The sequence below is a fragment of the Rhopalosiphum padi genome, chromosome 2 (assembly GCF_020882245.1).
Source record: "Rhopalosiphum padi isolate XX-2018 chromosome 2, ASM2088224v1, whole genome shotgun sequence".
In the NCBI taxonomy this organism is placed as follows: Eukaryota; Metazoa; Arthropoda; class Insecta; order Hemiptera; family Aphididae; genus Rhopalosiphum; species Rhopalosiphum padi.
In genome coordinates, this window is record NC_083598.1 from 71,935,915 (window position 1) to 71,950,259 (window position 14,345).

Below are 14,345 nucleotides of genomic sequence, written 5' to 3' on the forward strand. Positions count from 1 at the left end.
TATTAGTCATAAAATAATAAACAAAACTTTATATTATATTTGAGTAGTTTGATAAAATATTTCAAAAAAAAATTTAAGGCTTAATGATTTACCTTATCTGATAAAAAAGTATTAACATTATTAACCAATCTATAAATATTAATTTAATACATTTGAAATATTATTAACGTTATATAAGAAAATGTTATTACAGTTATAATATAACCTACACATATTTATCTTAAACTCTAAAATATAAAAACTTATTAGTTTAGCTGATCAAGAACCTTCTGTAATTCCTCTGACTTCATCGTTTTCTAATGTATTGGGATCGTGTCTAATTTTGGAAACATGGATTTTCTTATTTGACACACAAACAGAATAATGATAATGTTGATATAAAACTATAAGTAAATAAAATTATCAAAACATGAAATTTAAAAACGGTTTAATTTTTGATTCAACATACTTGACATGTTTTGGAATTGTTCATCAGGCACGTATAAGCTTTTACTTGTGCTAATTGTTTTTGATATGATGTCCGCAATTTTTTCATTATTCTCTAAATCACCACCGGACTGAACAGATCGATAAATTATTCGTATGTATATCAAGGATAGATCGTTATTAATTTTCTAAACATATTTCTTGTATTTTTACTTACAGAAATCACAGCCCCATCCATCGTCATGATTAAATAACCCATTTGATCGGGAATCCTTTCCATCTCTATTGTTTGATTACAATCTGCAACTATAAATCCAAATTCCAAATCCCTAATATCAAATATACTATAAACACAAAATAAATTATAATCTCTAAAAATTCTAAACTATTAATTGTATTATCTATATTCAATATATCAGTCTTTATCACGGACTCATAGATATTATATCTGAGGACCGTACTATCACAAAAAAAGTATTTTTGATACTAAGTGATAAGGAACTATGTTTGTTGGGTTGCATTCAATTTCTTTTCGGGCTGTTATACACCAGACTGAATACAAATTTTATTTTTTAATTTAAATTTAAATTTATAACTATTTTTGAAATGAATAAAATTCGTTTATACACAATTATCTGAACATTAGGTCATTATATGTATGTTATCGATCATGATAACTAGTAGTTAGACAAGATTTTCTGTAAAATATCGTTATTCCATCAGATAGACACTGATTTCTGTTTTTCCTAACATTATATACCAAAAACCAAAGTATTATGTATAAAAATATAAAATTGTCAATATTATAGATTACAGGTGATGTCAGAGGGTAATTCACCAAATATGTTCACCGCTCATATCACTTTAGATACTGAACCATAAATTTAATGATTTTATGTGTTGTTGACTGTTGTTTTTTGTTTATCTGGTATTAGTCATCATAATAAATATCTAAAAATATAATCACATTTTGTTTATAAAAGCATTTAAAGTTCAAACAAACAGCGTGTAATTAACTTTAAATCATTGTGTTTAAAACATAACACATTGGAAGGACCAAAACAATCAAGTCGCTTGTCTATGAATCAAATGCTTAATCATACTGTGGTTTAAGTTTACGACAACTGACAAAGTATCGAGTGGCAAGCATGTGAGAAGTAATAAGTATCAACTGGACCAAAAACGTTGAAAAGAGTACTATATGTAATCATATACGGGCCACACTAAAAACTTATTTTACACAAATTTCTGGTTACTATCACTGACAAAGTACATAATATTATGGATACCACTATATATATATATATATTACATAGTTGAACAAAATAAAATTTGTATATATTATTGTTTTTTTCCTATTATAGTTCTGGTGGCCACGGGCTGCGTGTTGACGCTTTTAACATGCCTGTTTTTTTAAACTTGCTTTTACCTGTGTAGTGCGTACGTTGCAATTCGCCAGCCAGTTCAAGGTTATTAAAAGTGGTTACGGTATAAGGTCTATGTATATACCAGTCTATTTACCACCATTATCAGCTTTATACAACTATCCTGTTTAAATATACCACAAATTAACTATAGTGATTGGTGATTATATATTTATTATATACCTAGAGTGAACAGTGTGCACTGCTTTATTTCGACTATTTCGAGATTCGAGACAACGCTACAAACATAGAACTAGTGTTTCATGTCCACCGTCCGGGTTTTTCAACAATATTAGACTAGCCGCCGGGTTTTAAACTGTAATTATAATTTTTTAATACTTGACATACTTTTTTATTTTCAAATAGTTTAGTTTAGTGATTTCGTTTAATATTAACACTAGGTAATATTATAACATACTTTTTTATAGATTTATATTAAAAAATAACTAGGTTACATCGTATACTAGAAAAGCAATCAGGTATTTTTAGGTATTTACATAGCACATTTAATAATTATACTCACCTTATATATTTCGCATTATGTTAGATTTAAATGTTTGAAATCTTAATCCTTCATTTTTAGTAAAAATGTTATAGTCACATTAAATTACTATCTATTTATCAAGTTATTAGGTATACTTAGCTTGGATGAATTAATTAAAAATAAAAAGATGCACTAATTATAATAAATGTAAACTTAATTGTTTTAATATTTTTTTTACATTGCTTTAATTTTAATAATAGTATTGTTTGGTGACTCGTAGGTACTGAGTACTGTGATTAATTGTCTGTTATTTTTATTTTACAGTTCTTCAGTATCAACACTTAAATATGGCGATTCAACTTGATTCTGTTAAATCAGCTATTAAAGATTCATTACACGATGAGTCTAAACCTTGGTGTAAATTTTTCAGTTGGGCTGAAGCACAAACAGGAGTCAGTAGACTGAATTTATTTATTGGTAAGAACTTCAAGATAAACCTTTATGTGCTTTTTACCAGAAGTCGATAAAATAATTAGAGGGAGTAATTTGTTAACAAACTGCTATATTTAGTTACTATCTGTGCCGGTCTTTATTTTGACCAACGTGCCTGTAGGGTGTATTTGAACATTTTATGCTCCTATCTTATTAACTATTTGTGAAAATATATTTTTTTATATTATTTTATATATTTATGTTTTTTACTTATTCAGAATTTTTGAGATTGTTCAATAATTGTCAATCAATATTAGTTTAATTTGTTACTTGTATAATTTAATGATGTTTCATATATTTCAATCACACCAATGTTTAATATGTCAAAAATTGTATGTTTAACAATTTATTTTAAACAAAACCCCATTCATATTCAACTAAAATAAATAATGAAACAATATTTTTAATTAATTATCAACAAAAGTCAAGACTATAAATAATTTATTTTTAAACTGTATGTCCCTCTATACAGTGATAAACTGATGAAAACAATACCAATTTACATATAGTTAAAATTATCTAATATAACAGCTAACAATAAGTAATAGACTTCACACTTTTAATAATCAGTTAGTCAATTTATATTCTCATAATCCTTTTAGCTTGTTGTAATTGTTATAATATTAAACAATTATAAATATATTATTGAATTTTTTTTTTTTAAATAAAAGAAAATAATATTGTTTTTTATTCAAACATACACGAAAAGGCAATGTCCATATCTTTATAGCTATAGAATCATAAACTACTCAACTTATTTTGACTAAAATTTCAGAGATTGTTTTTTAAGATATCAGAACAATTTTAAAAATAGTTTTAATCATGTTCAAAATTTAACCAAATGCTATAATCAATACACAATGGACAGATTGCCCATCATGATTGAATTAGTTTACAAAGCAAAAGTATACCAATTCCAATTTGCTTGTAAATTGAAGTACTCTGTAGTACAGAGTCTGTACTGTATTTGTTTTTTTTTTTCACGGCCAAAGTCTGGTTAGATAGTCTTAAATAAATACATAATGCTTATATCACTGAATTTATGAGGAAATCATCAATTATCTTAATCATATATAGGTAATTAGTGTTGATTTATGTATAAAATATTACTTATATTCAAAATTAATATTAAGTTTCTGTATTTATACTAATAAATATTAGGTAAAGAATTTTATCATTGATTTATTTATTGATATGTCTATTATAGGTACTTAAAATAATATTTATTATTGAAAATTGATTTGATAAAATCTTAATGTTTTATAAATATTACTTGTTACTTATTTTATAAAATTTGGTTTTGACTTAAAATGTAACATTCAACTAAATTTATATCGACTTTACAATAAATAAAATTAAAAACTCAAATTTTCTTTTTAATACAATTTAACAATTTGTTGTATTTAATGAATCAATAAAAAATATTTTTTAATAGATAAGTTAACTTTTATATTTGCCGTTAAATTGATAATAATTACATAAAGTAAATATTTTGCTATATTGCAATTTAAAATTGTTAACTAATGGATTTTTTAATTGCAAAATTATTTTCCTATTTACTAAGTATATTATTATTCATCATAATTCAATTAATTTTTATTATAAGTTATAAAATAAAACATATTATACTTTTCGATATTTACTATGTAAATAATAATATAAATTACAATAGTTAAAAGTACTCAAAAAGAAAAATATTTTTTTTTGTTATTAAATACTTTGTTGAAATTATTAAAATAATATTTATTTATAGGTTTGGCGGTGTTTCTTGTATTCTACTTAATAATTGGGTATGGAACCTTATTGTTAAGTAATTTAATTGGCTTTTTATACCCGGCATATGCATCGATTAAAGCAGTTGAATCTAGTGGAAAAGATGATGACACAAAATGGTTGACATACTGGGTGGTATTTTCATTTATTACTCTTATTGAATTCCCAGCTGCTATTTTACTTAATTGGATACCATTTTATTCTTTAATCAAAGTAAGTTTATGACATTATGACATATAAATATACTAAGAAATCAAAAGTTTAAAATAATTCTTATTGTTATACAATTATAGAACTCATTTCAATTTAGTGGAATTTAATTTTAATTTATTGTATGGTACAATAATATTCATTCGACCACATCAGTTATTAACTATTATTTCTTCAACAAACTAATAGTTAGAAAAAATATCTGTTAAGTAAATCATAATAATTGTATAATTTTATTTTTAGACAATATTTTTTGTGTGGTGTTTTATACCAATCAGCAATAATGGTTCTGTGGTTGTATATAATAGATTTATACGCCCATACTTTTTAAAGCATCAAGGAGATATTGATCAAGCAATGAACGATCTTACTAAAAAAGGTACAGTATAATAGCTTTTTATTTATTTATAAATTTATGATATATTTTTTTTATGTTTGTATGAATAATTAATTATTATTTTATAACTTAACTATTTTTTCCTTATTAGTAATTAATTCAACTTTATAAAATTTTATATTTATGTAGAATGTGTTTCAAATATTAATTAATTTCAATTTTTAGATAGTGTCATGATATCCCTATACAGTATACCGTTTGTAAAACTAGGTCCCCTAACCTTTTCATTTTTAATTCTTTTTAGGACACTTCGCCATTGTTTTTTCCTATGCATTACATTACATTCATGTGTGTTACTAGTCCTTTAAGTTTTTTTATATTGTAGGTAATAATAAAGTTAATACTAATATATTTATAAGCTTATGCATTTACCCAAAAATTCTGGGGGGGCTGAACCCCACCCAAGCCCCCTTCTAGTTATGCCTATAATTATATTGTAGAATAACTTCTACGGAATATTCTTAATTAAATATTTTCAATAATTATGATTATTAATGATATTTATTTTACAGTATTAACTTAATTTTTCTTTTATTCTTATTATTATTTTATGGTTAAAATATATCCAAAGATCTATAATTATATGGCCTTATTTAATTAATACATATTAGCAAATTAACATTCAAATTACTTATTAATCTTACTTGTTTCTTGTATGGAATAGAATAGAGTATTTTTTAGATTGTTATTTACCACCTTTAATCTAATGAACATAATGGTAGAATAAACTATTAAAATAATAACTTCTACATTTTTCACCATAAATCTATAATTTATAACTATTATTTTTCTGTATTTCTACGTGGTTAGTAAACATAGTATCAATCATTTTTTTAATAAGTTATTTTATATTTATAGTAGGTTAATATATCATGTATACATTTTTTTTTATAGCTACTGAAGCGGCGTTTGAGAAATTAGTCACTGAAAAAATCAATTAAATAAAATAATTAGTTTTGGGCTTAAATTTGTTGAACATTATAAAGATTTTCATCAGTAAAATTGAAGAGGGTAAGCATCTATAATAAGAAATATTGAACTAAAAAACATTTTGCTTTTAGTGATAAATGATAAGTATAAACTACATTATTGGTGTTTGGTTTTTTTATATACAAATAAAATCTACTGTTTTGTATAATGCCATAATATTGGTATGTAGAATTTCTAATAGTCTGAGTCACTTCTGAGTTTAGAATAAATGATAATTTTAATGCTCTTCAATCCAAATGTTTGATGTTTTTGAACTAAATTCATAGAGTTATCGTTATGTAAGTATTTTTTTAAGATTATTAGTTATTAACCATATTTTAAAAGTTAAAACGTTTGTATAAAATTAATCTATTAGTTCATTTTATACATATTCCAACTATTAACATAATTAAATTAATAAAAATCAATTATATTTTTTTTTCTAATAAAGTTAATGAAGTTTATTTTTAGATATAAAATTTAACCTTTTAAGTAGGAATCTTCCTAATCCTATATTTTTTTTTTTTATTATTTTAATTGCATTCTTAACATTTAATTAAAAATACAGAACATATAATATCTATATAGTCTCGGTTAGGTTAGGTATACAAATATTTTTTTGAGGAAGTAATGCACAAGCGGTTCCCATGGCGATGTCGATTTAACCGTAAAAAAAAATATACATATATTAGTGTTTTTAGTTAAGTTCTGAAATTCATTAATCTTTAGTAAACATTTTAAACCATTAGATAAAATAACACTAGATAATAGATATGTAATACCAGTGCAATAGTGATAAATTATTACTTATATTAATTTGGATTTGAAACAAGGTGACAGGAAATAAGTATAGTCTATTCAGAATAAGAATGCCCACTTTCGTGCATGCATACTGAGTCGCGGGAACGGCTTGATCCCCCTGGCAAGATTCAGGTGTGCTGTGATTGGTCGTCATTGTCGACTACCGCCGTCAGCCGTTACGGTTGACAGGTGCCGCCATGTATACAGAGGATAAATGCACAAACCACAAATGGTACAGTAGCATGAAAACGGTAGAATATTATAGTTCACTAGACAATTTTTGCACATACATGGTGGCACGGCGGCGACGGGACAGCAAACATCAGCGCTCACCGTGGCAACAAATGTGCGCGAACAAAACGAGTTTTAGACGGTCGAGTGGACATTCTTATTGTGAATAGACTCTAGTTGCTTATTTTACATCTTTTGCCACCATGCTATACTAGAGAGTCAAATTCAAGTTAAGATAATGAACTAAGATATTTTAATCCGTATTGTATTGGTATCTATAATGTAAAATTGATATTGTCGCAGCATTTGAAAGTATAAGTATAAGTATTACAGCGTACTACTTTTTTCAATCAATCATCATTTAGGGACACTCAATTACAGGAGAGATGGAACAGGGAACCAAACTACGTCAAATACTGTAATTTGCTTTGGTGATGTTTTATTGTACACTCAATTTTGCATTTAGTTTCAGTGTTTTTCCTTACTTCTCACATAATACCAATTTTAACCCAATAAACAATTCAACATTTGAAATCATTAAAATCTGTGTCAGTGTTATTTAATCTATAGAAAAAAATTACAAATTCTTCACTTGCATTTATTCATTTTTAATTTAAATTTTATTATTTAAACATAAAATAAATATTTTTATAACTAATAATTTTAATTTTACAATTGTTTTATCATATAATTTTAGTTAATTGTCATTAATAATGACATATAAATTGAAACTTATTAAAATCCCATCAATCTTACACCACCCAGAATAATATTATTAAAGGATAACTTGAAATTAGTAAGGTAATAATTTACCCCACTCGACTTGCTTAGAGTTAGAGAGACTTGAATACATTATTTAAATTACAAAGAGTAGTGATGGTTCTAGTTTGATTTATTTTGAATGGAATGTTGAGTGTCGAGATTTCTATACTTGAGTCGATTAAAAAATTGTATGTTGTAATTAGTTATTTTTTCATAATTAATTAATACATTTTTAAATATTTTAATTACTAATTATTTTGATACTAATGAAAACTTAGAAGTTGTTCAGTTATTGCTTACATTGTATTATTTAGAAGACATTTTAGTTTAAAGATTTTGGATTGAATCGCATTCTCAGGAGGTGTAATGAATTAAATAAATACTTGGGATGGGCATATACTACTTTTTATAATAACAAATATTGTACAAGTTAAGTCCAGAAAGTAATTTCCATTGTCAACAAAAATAAAAAAAATATAATAATTTTACATGAAGTACAAATATTAAGCTATTTTTCAACATAGTACCACCATTATTTAAGCACATATTATAACGGGTTATTAATTTTTGTATTCCTTCACCTTATCTTCTTTGTCGAAGTTTTAGCCATCAAGAAATGATTTCATATGTAAAGAAAGTTGAAAATCACTAGGTGCCAGGTCTGGGCTGTAGGGGATAATCAAACTGGGTTAAGCATACAGAGAGGTTAAATAATTAACACTAATACTTATAGCTACACTTAAAAAACTGTATGGTGCAATACAGAATAAGTTGTAAAGTATGCGTGGCCGCTGTATTGTTTTCATCCACAATAATCCCCACCCACATGTTGCAAATTTGATGTTTAATCACGTATATGGTTTAACTTATTAAGAATTTTACATGGGAACAGTTAAATCATACCCCCTACAACTCAAACATGGCACCTAATGATTTTCAACCCCCTCCCCCCCCAAAAAAAAAAAAAACTTATTTCAATCCAATATCTTCTAGCTGATATATTTAATGTATATAATATAATGGATGATATGCTAATTATTAATCACTTGTTATATTCAATCAGGCACGTATACAAAAAACAATTTCGGGGGGGGGGGTTTACAACATTTAGAAATATAAATTGTGCCGCAACATAATAAAACAATTTTTTCCTCGTTACTCGAAAATATTTTGGGGGGGGGGGTGAACCCCGAACCCCCCCACCTGTATATGTGCCTGTATTCAATCATTATTATTATTATTTTATAGTCATCTTCAATTCAATATTAATATAATGTATTAAAAATTATAAACCTTTAAAAATATATACTATTACACTTAACGCCTTAACATATACTTTTGTTTGATTTATAACTTAATTATAATTTCATAAAATTAACATGTTGTATGTACTTGATGTCTCAATATTAAAATTATTTTTATTTTCAGGTACAAACCAGAACTAATTTTTTTTTCAATCTTTTATCATCAGTTTTTATTAAAATATTACAACAACAACTATTTAAACAATCAGTGTAAAGTATATCATTATATTATATTTTTTAAATTTCATTAAGTTTTCTATTACTGTAAAATATAATTTCATAAGTGTTAATAAAATATTTTTAAACCTTTCTTGTTAATTGTTTTCATTTTTAAATGAAATGTATAATAAATCAGTTGATTATATAAATTAATTATGGTTCTAATTATTAGTATGGAGTATTTTTAAATATTAAATGATAATAATTATAATAGTCATAGTTTAGGATACCTAATATTTAGACTTTTTTAGGAAATGTCATAAGTTCTATTTAGAACATGAAAAGACATAAAATTATGAAATTATTTTTTATTTTTTCAACTATTGTAACATTAAAAACTATTATTTTATTGCTTAGTTCTAACACAAAGTATAACACCATTGTCGCTTTTATTATAAGTTATAACTATCCGACCCGTCACAACTTCGCCCGTGATTGGTTGTTTATTTTGCCTTCGGACCATGTCACCATGATATGTAGAATTTTTTATTCAAATATTATTGTTTAATGTGATCGGCAAGTAAATATAAAAAACGGTTAATGAAAACGGATTGAAATTTTTCTAGCGGTATAAATGATAAATATATTTTTACTAAAAATAAATGCTGAGTAATTTATGGTTGATAAAGAATTTTATAAGACTCCTGAGTATATGAAGTTTTTTGTTTATCTCCTGTTGAAATTAAAATCATAAGATGATTCGGGTCCCCAGTTCGAGAAAATCCTACGTATAATTGTTTATGTGAAAAGCACTGTACGAAGATCTATGCCAACGTAGGTACTTAAATGTTCGACTATGTATTTGTATAGATTAATACGAATATTGGGTATACATGTTGTCAGTTTACGTGCGATAAACTTCTCGGAACAATATTATTCATATCAAACATAATACAATTTGACGAAAAAAAGGTCAGGTTGCAGGTAGCTGTAAACCCGCGAGCCGCCGTGTCGCACAATATATGTATATAATATAGGTACAATTGTTTTTAATTTTTTATGAACTTTATAATTTTTTTTCATTGACAAAAGTGGTACTAAATACTTCAGAAGTGTCGGGTTTAACAGTAAAAAATTTCAGCCAAATCGGTTCAGTAGTTTTCTCGGTTAGCGCGGCCGTAGAAAATCCCTTACAATTTTATATAATAGTATAGATAACATTATGGTATTGGCATTGATATTATAAAATCAATGGTATTGGTCTCTAACTTATGTTGAAGAACCTTATTACTTTATTAGTTATTGATCCATTATCTAACTCATAATATTTTATTTATTTAAATTGTAAAATTATAATCTGAATAATCTAACATGTTTCTTATCGGATTCGGTAGTATAAAATTCCATTCTAAAACCTTTTGATGTCTTTAATATGTATTTTTATGATAAGTATTATTACTAGAGTCCGGATTTATATTCTGTTAATAGTTTGAAATAGTATGTTTATATGCAGCTAAAATTGATGAAATATTCCCAAAAATATTCAGAATAATATTGATAATACTAACTGATAGTAAAAAAAAAAAGAAATGCAATATGATTATTAATTATTTATACTAAATCTAATATTTTTGGACCTAAGTTAATTGATATTTAATAATTTCCAAGACCTCTTGCATGATGTCTGAATATGAATCGCTGACGAAAAGTGCGGTTACAAAAAGTCCGCTTTAAAAAAAGTTGAATAAAAAATCTGGATTCATTTTTTATAGTCAAACAAAAAGTCCGAGGACATTTTTAGTGTTGGACAAAAAGTCCTAAAATACAAAATATTTTATACACCTAACTAATATTTATTTAAAAAATGTAAAAATGCTGTACACATATTATATTTTCGTATAACTAACAAAAATATAACGGAAATCCACTATAGTAGTACAATACCTATTATAATGACAAATTTATATTTTTTTATTATAATTACGATATACTATTTTTTTTTTTAGTTTTGTTTAGATTTACGTGCTTATAAATTAAATACAATTCAATGTTTGTTAAAATGTATTTAGTTACAAATACATTTTGATATTGTTGTTCTAATATGTTGTAATAAATTATAAGATTATAAATGAAAATAAGAAAATATAATGTCTATAAACATTTTTTAATTTTTTAAATAAATATTAACTATATAAAATATTTTATATTATTGGACTTTTTGTCTGATACTAAATATGTGCTCGGACTTTTTGTCCAACTTTTTTTAAAACGGGAATTTTTGACCGATTACGTCTGAACTGCCAAACTATTCAAACCCATTTAATCAAATAGTTTAAACAAATGTACTTTATTAATTATTATAAAAAAAACATAAGAATTACATTTTTTGCAGAGGCGTCATTTGAGAGTACCTGGGCGTGTGGTACTGTAGTTGCATCTCTTAGAAGGATCTTCTAACTTCTAAGACCATGTCCAATATTTTCGTTTCACTAAATACCCCAATGTCAAAAAGCCAAAACGCTTATATAATTAAATGTTAAGTGAACGATCAGTCCCCAAGCAGTAAGCTTAGAATATAGATAAGCTAAAGCTATAAACCTTCAAATATCATAAAGTATTCAACTAAGTGTGGCAGACCACATTACCACAGATATAAATCGTGATTCGTGATGACTATCAGACTATTTCTTAAGGGAAATCTATTTATTTATAGCATGAATTATATAAGAATACCATAGACATATAATTATATGTCTATGAAAAATACTAAATAATGATAAGTGATAACATAGTTAATCATAAATTTGTGATTTTAATTTGTAGGTTATGATTTTGAAGTTGATGTTTTGTTTTGAAGTTTGAAATGTGAATTATTTGTGATTTAATAATTTTATATTTTATATTCATTTTTTCGATTAATACATTCATATTTCATATCAGGAAACCATAATAATATTTGAATATAATACATAGCTGGCAATAATTTTCAATCTATTAATATTAAATTACATCCTAAGATGTTTATATCCAGGTGTGGACTTCGAATATTAAGTAAGTTAGGTCTTCGTACTAAAAGTTTAGCTGAAGGATACCCATCTTCATTAAAATTATGTGTACCGGTTACTAGTGCAACTCGGTATTATTGTATTAAACCAGAGGGTTCTTTGGATACATTAAATATTGAACCAAGTACATCAAAACTCTTTGATAATATTGATTATGATTCAATTACTGGCGGTGATGAAGAAACGTTATCAAAATTAAAACGTTTAATCCTAGAGATTGATTTACTGTATGAAAGTGGTGAACAAGTACCTAGCAACCTTAGAATAGATCAATGGCAAAACTTATTACAATTAAGTAGCCGGTCATCCCGAATGAAACAATTAAGATACTTGTTTTTAATAGAAAAAAAAAAAGAAAATCGTATTGTGCGCAAATTAGAAAAAAGAGCTGAGCGTTTAGAACGATACGAAAATGAACCAACAAATGATCACATTGAGTATGGATTAATGAGAAATAGTATGTTTCATAGAATTTATGAAAAACAAATGAATTCTCTTTATAATTACCGTTTATGTGAAGCTATGTTGTATGGACAAGACATATTAATTGATTGTAGTTATGATGGACATATGTCACTGAAAGAACAAACAAATTGTGCTAAGCAACTACTGTTAATGTGGTCTTATAATCGTACACATAAGGATCCTTTTAATATAATATTTTGTAATGTTAATAAAGAAAGTACAGTATTCAAAGGTTTATCTAAGACAATACCAACTATTGATGAACCAACATTCCCTTTAAATTATACAAAACAAAGTTATTTAGATCTTTATCCAAGAGAGAAACTTGTGTATTTGACTCCACATTGTAATGAAGAGCTTAAAGAATATAATTATGATGATATATATATCATAGGTGAGGTTTACAACAATACAATTAATAATAGTTAATAATAATATAATTATGTTAATGTTTAATATTTTTAGGTGCAATGGTTGATAAAATGAAAGTTGAGCCTTTATCATTAGCTAAGGGTAAACGAGATAAAATAAGAATGGCCAAATTACCACTTGATTTATATTTAGATTGGAAACAAGGAACTAAAAATTTAACCATTAATCAAGTATGTGAACTATTAACTTGTTATCCTAAATTAAGATATAATTACTATAAGAATTTGGAAGAGTGTTTGATGTTTAATTCACTAAACATTCATAATTTTTGTGTAAATTATATAAAATAAATAATATTTATAATAATAGGTTACGTAGAAGATAATAATATTAATTTTTTATATTATGTCTAAACCAGACAAAATGTTATGTATAAACAATGTTTTTGACAATAAATAAACTTTATATATTATTATACTTATGAATGTATAATATTTATTTTTAGATGATTATGATTATGGCAGACTTAAAAATTAATAATAATTGGGCTGAAGCCTTAAAACATATACCTAGAAGAAAACTTTTAGAAGTAGATGCTTACCAAAGAGGACAAATTGGAAATAATCAAAAAATATCCGCAAAGAGAATTAGAGAAGATTTTAGAAGAAATTCTGTGTACAATTTATTAATTAAAAAGTAGTTATACATGATACATTTATAGATATTTATTTAAATAATTAAATTAATTTACATTGGATAAATTTAAAATTTGACCAATTCATTATTTATTTGTTTTTTAAATGTACTTACAATTTGATATACATTTATACATTTTATTGGTGTATCAGTGGTACAATTTATAGTATTATAGCTGTTGATTGTTTCAATTGTTTCAAATTTTCTGAATATTGAATTCATTAAATAATTTATGATTATGATGTCTTAAAAATACTAAGCTGGACCATATTAGATATTTTAAATTTAAATAACTTTATGTTATTATACATACTC

At 25.2% G+C, this 14,345-nt stretch overlaps 4 protein-coding genes across 7 annotated transcripts in view; 3 read left to right on the forward strand and 1 right to left on the reverse strand.

Moving 5' to 3' along the window:
• Positions 1-14,345, forward strand: part of LOC132919520 (uncharacterized) — a 113,832-nt gene that overhangs the window by 70,690 nt on the left and 28,797 nt on the right. The window lies entirely within an intron of this gene.
• Positions 15-843, reverse strand: LOC132921364 (ragulator complex protein LAMTOR4 homolog). Its single transcript, XM_060984353.1, has 3 exons — positions 644-843; positions 449-557; positions 15-383 (listed from the first exon to the last, which is right to left on the reverse strand). The coding sequence occupies exons 1-3, from the start codon at positions 704-706 to the stop codon at positions 259-261; spliced, it is 297 nt and encodes a 98-aa protein (XP_060840336.1). The 5' UTR covers positions 707-843; the 3' UTR covers positions 15-258.
• LOC132919663 (receptor expression-enhancing protein 5-like) lies at positions 1,983-9,583 on the forward strand. 4 transcript variants are annotated; one of them, XM_060981431.1, is made up of 7 exons: positions 1,983-2,168; positions 2,279-2,339; positions 2,659-2,811; positions 4,580-4,812; positions 5,053-5,188; positions 6,101-6,217; positions 9,398-9,583. In XM_060981431.1, exons 3-6 carry the CDS (start codon positions 2,682-2,684, stop codon positions 6,145-6,147), a joined length of 546 nt encoding a protein of 181 aa, XP_060837414.1. In that variant the 5' UTR covers positions 1,983-2,168; positions 2,279-2,339; positions 2,659-2,681; the 3' UTR covers positions 6,148-6,217; positions 9,398-9,583. The 4 variants fall into 4 exon arrangements, with proteins under 4 accessions (XP_060837414.1, XP_060837415.1, XP_060837413.1 ...); XM_060981432.1 differs by having other exon boundaries at positions 2,279-2,329; XM_060981430.1 differs by lacking the exon at positions 2,279-2,339 and having other exon boundaries at positions 1,983-2,251.
• Positions 12,259-14,102, forward strand: LOC132919661 (mitochondrial ribonuclease P protein 1 homolog). Its single transcript, XM_060981426.1, has 3 exons — positions 12,259-13,356; positions 13,428-13,564; positions 13,840-14,102. Exons 1-3 carry the CDS (start codon positions 12,450-12,452, stop codon positions 14,032-14,034), a joined length of 1,239 nt encoding a protein of 412 aa, XP_060837409.1. The 5' UTR covers positions 12,259-12,449; the 3' UTR covers positions 14,035-14,102.

Coding starts and splice junctions, on each gene's coding strand:
- LOC132921364 (XM_060984353.1), bottom strand. CDS start 706: ATGGAAAGGATTCCCGATCAAATGGGTTATTTAATCATGACGATGGAT. Junction 558..643: donor TGGATGGGGCTGTGATTTCT/GTAAGTAAAAAT, acceptor CGATCTGTTCAG/TCCGGTGGTGATTTAGAGAA. Junction 384..448: donor ACAATTCCAAAACATGTCAA/GTATGTTGAATC, acceptor ATTTACTTATAG/TTTTATATCAACATTATCAT.
- LOC132919663 (XM_060981430.1), top strand. CDS start 2,682: ATGGCGATTCAACTTGATTCTGTTAAATCAGCTATTAAAGATTCATTA. Junction 2,812..4,579: donor TAGACTGAATTTATTTATTG/GTAAGAACTTCA, acceptor ATTTATTTATAG/GTTTGGCGGTGTTTCTTGTA. Junction 5,189..6,100: donor GAACGATCTTACTAAAAAAG/GTACAGTATAAT, acceptor TTTTTTTTATAG/CTACTGAAGCGGCGTTTGAG.
- LOC132919661 (XM_060981426.1), top strand. CDS start 12,450: ATGTTTATATCCAGGTGTGGACTTCGAATATTAAGTAAGTTAGGTCTT. Junction 13,357..13,427: donor TGATGATATATATATCATAG/GTGAGGTTTACA, acceptor TAATATTTTTAG/GTGCAATGGTTGATAAAATG. Junction 13,565..13,839: donor AAAATTTAACCATTAATCAA/GTATGTGAACTA, acceptor ATTTATTTTTAG/ATGATTATGATTATGGCAGA.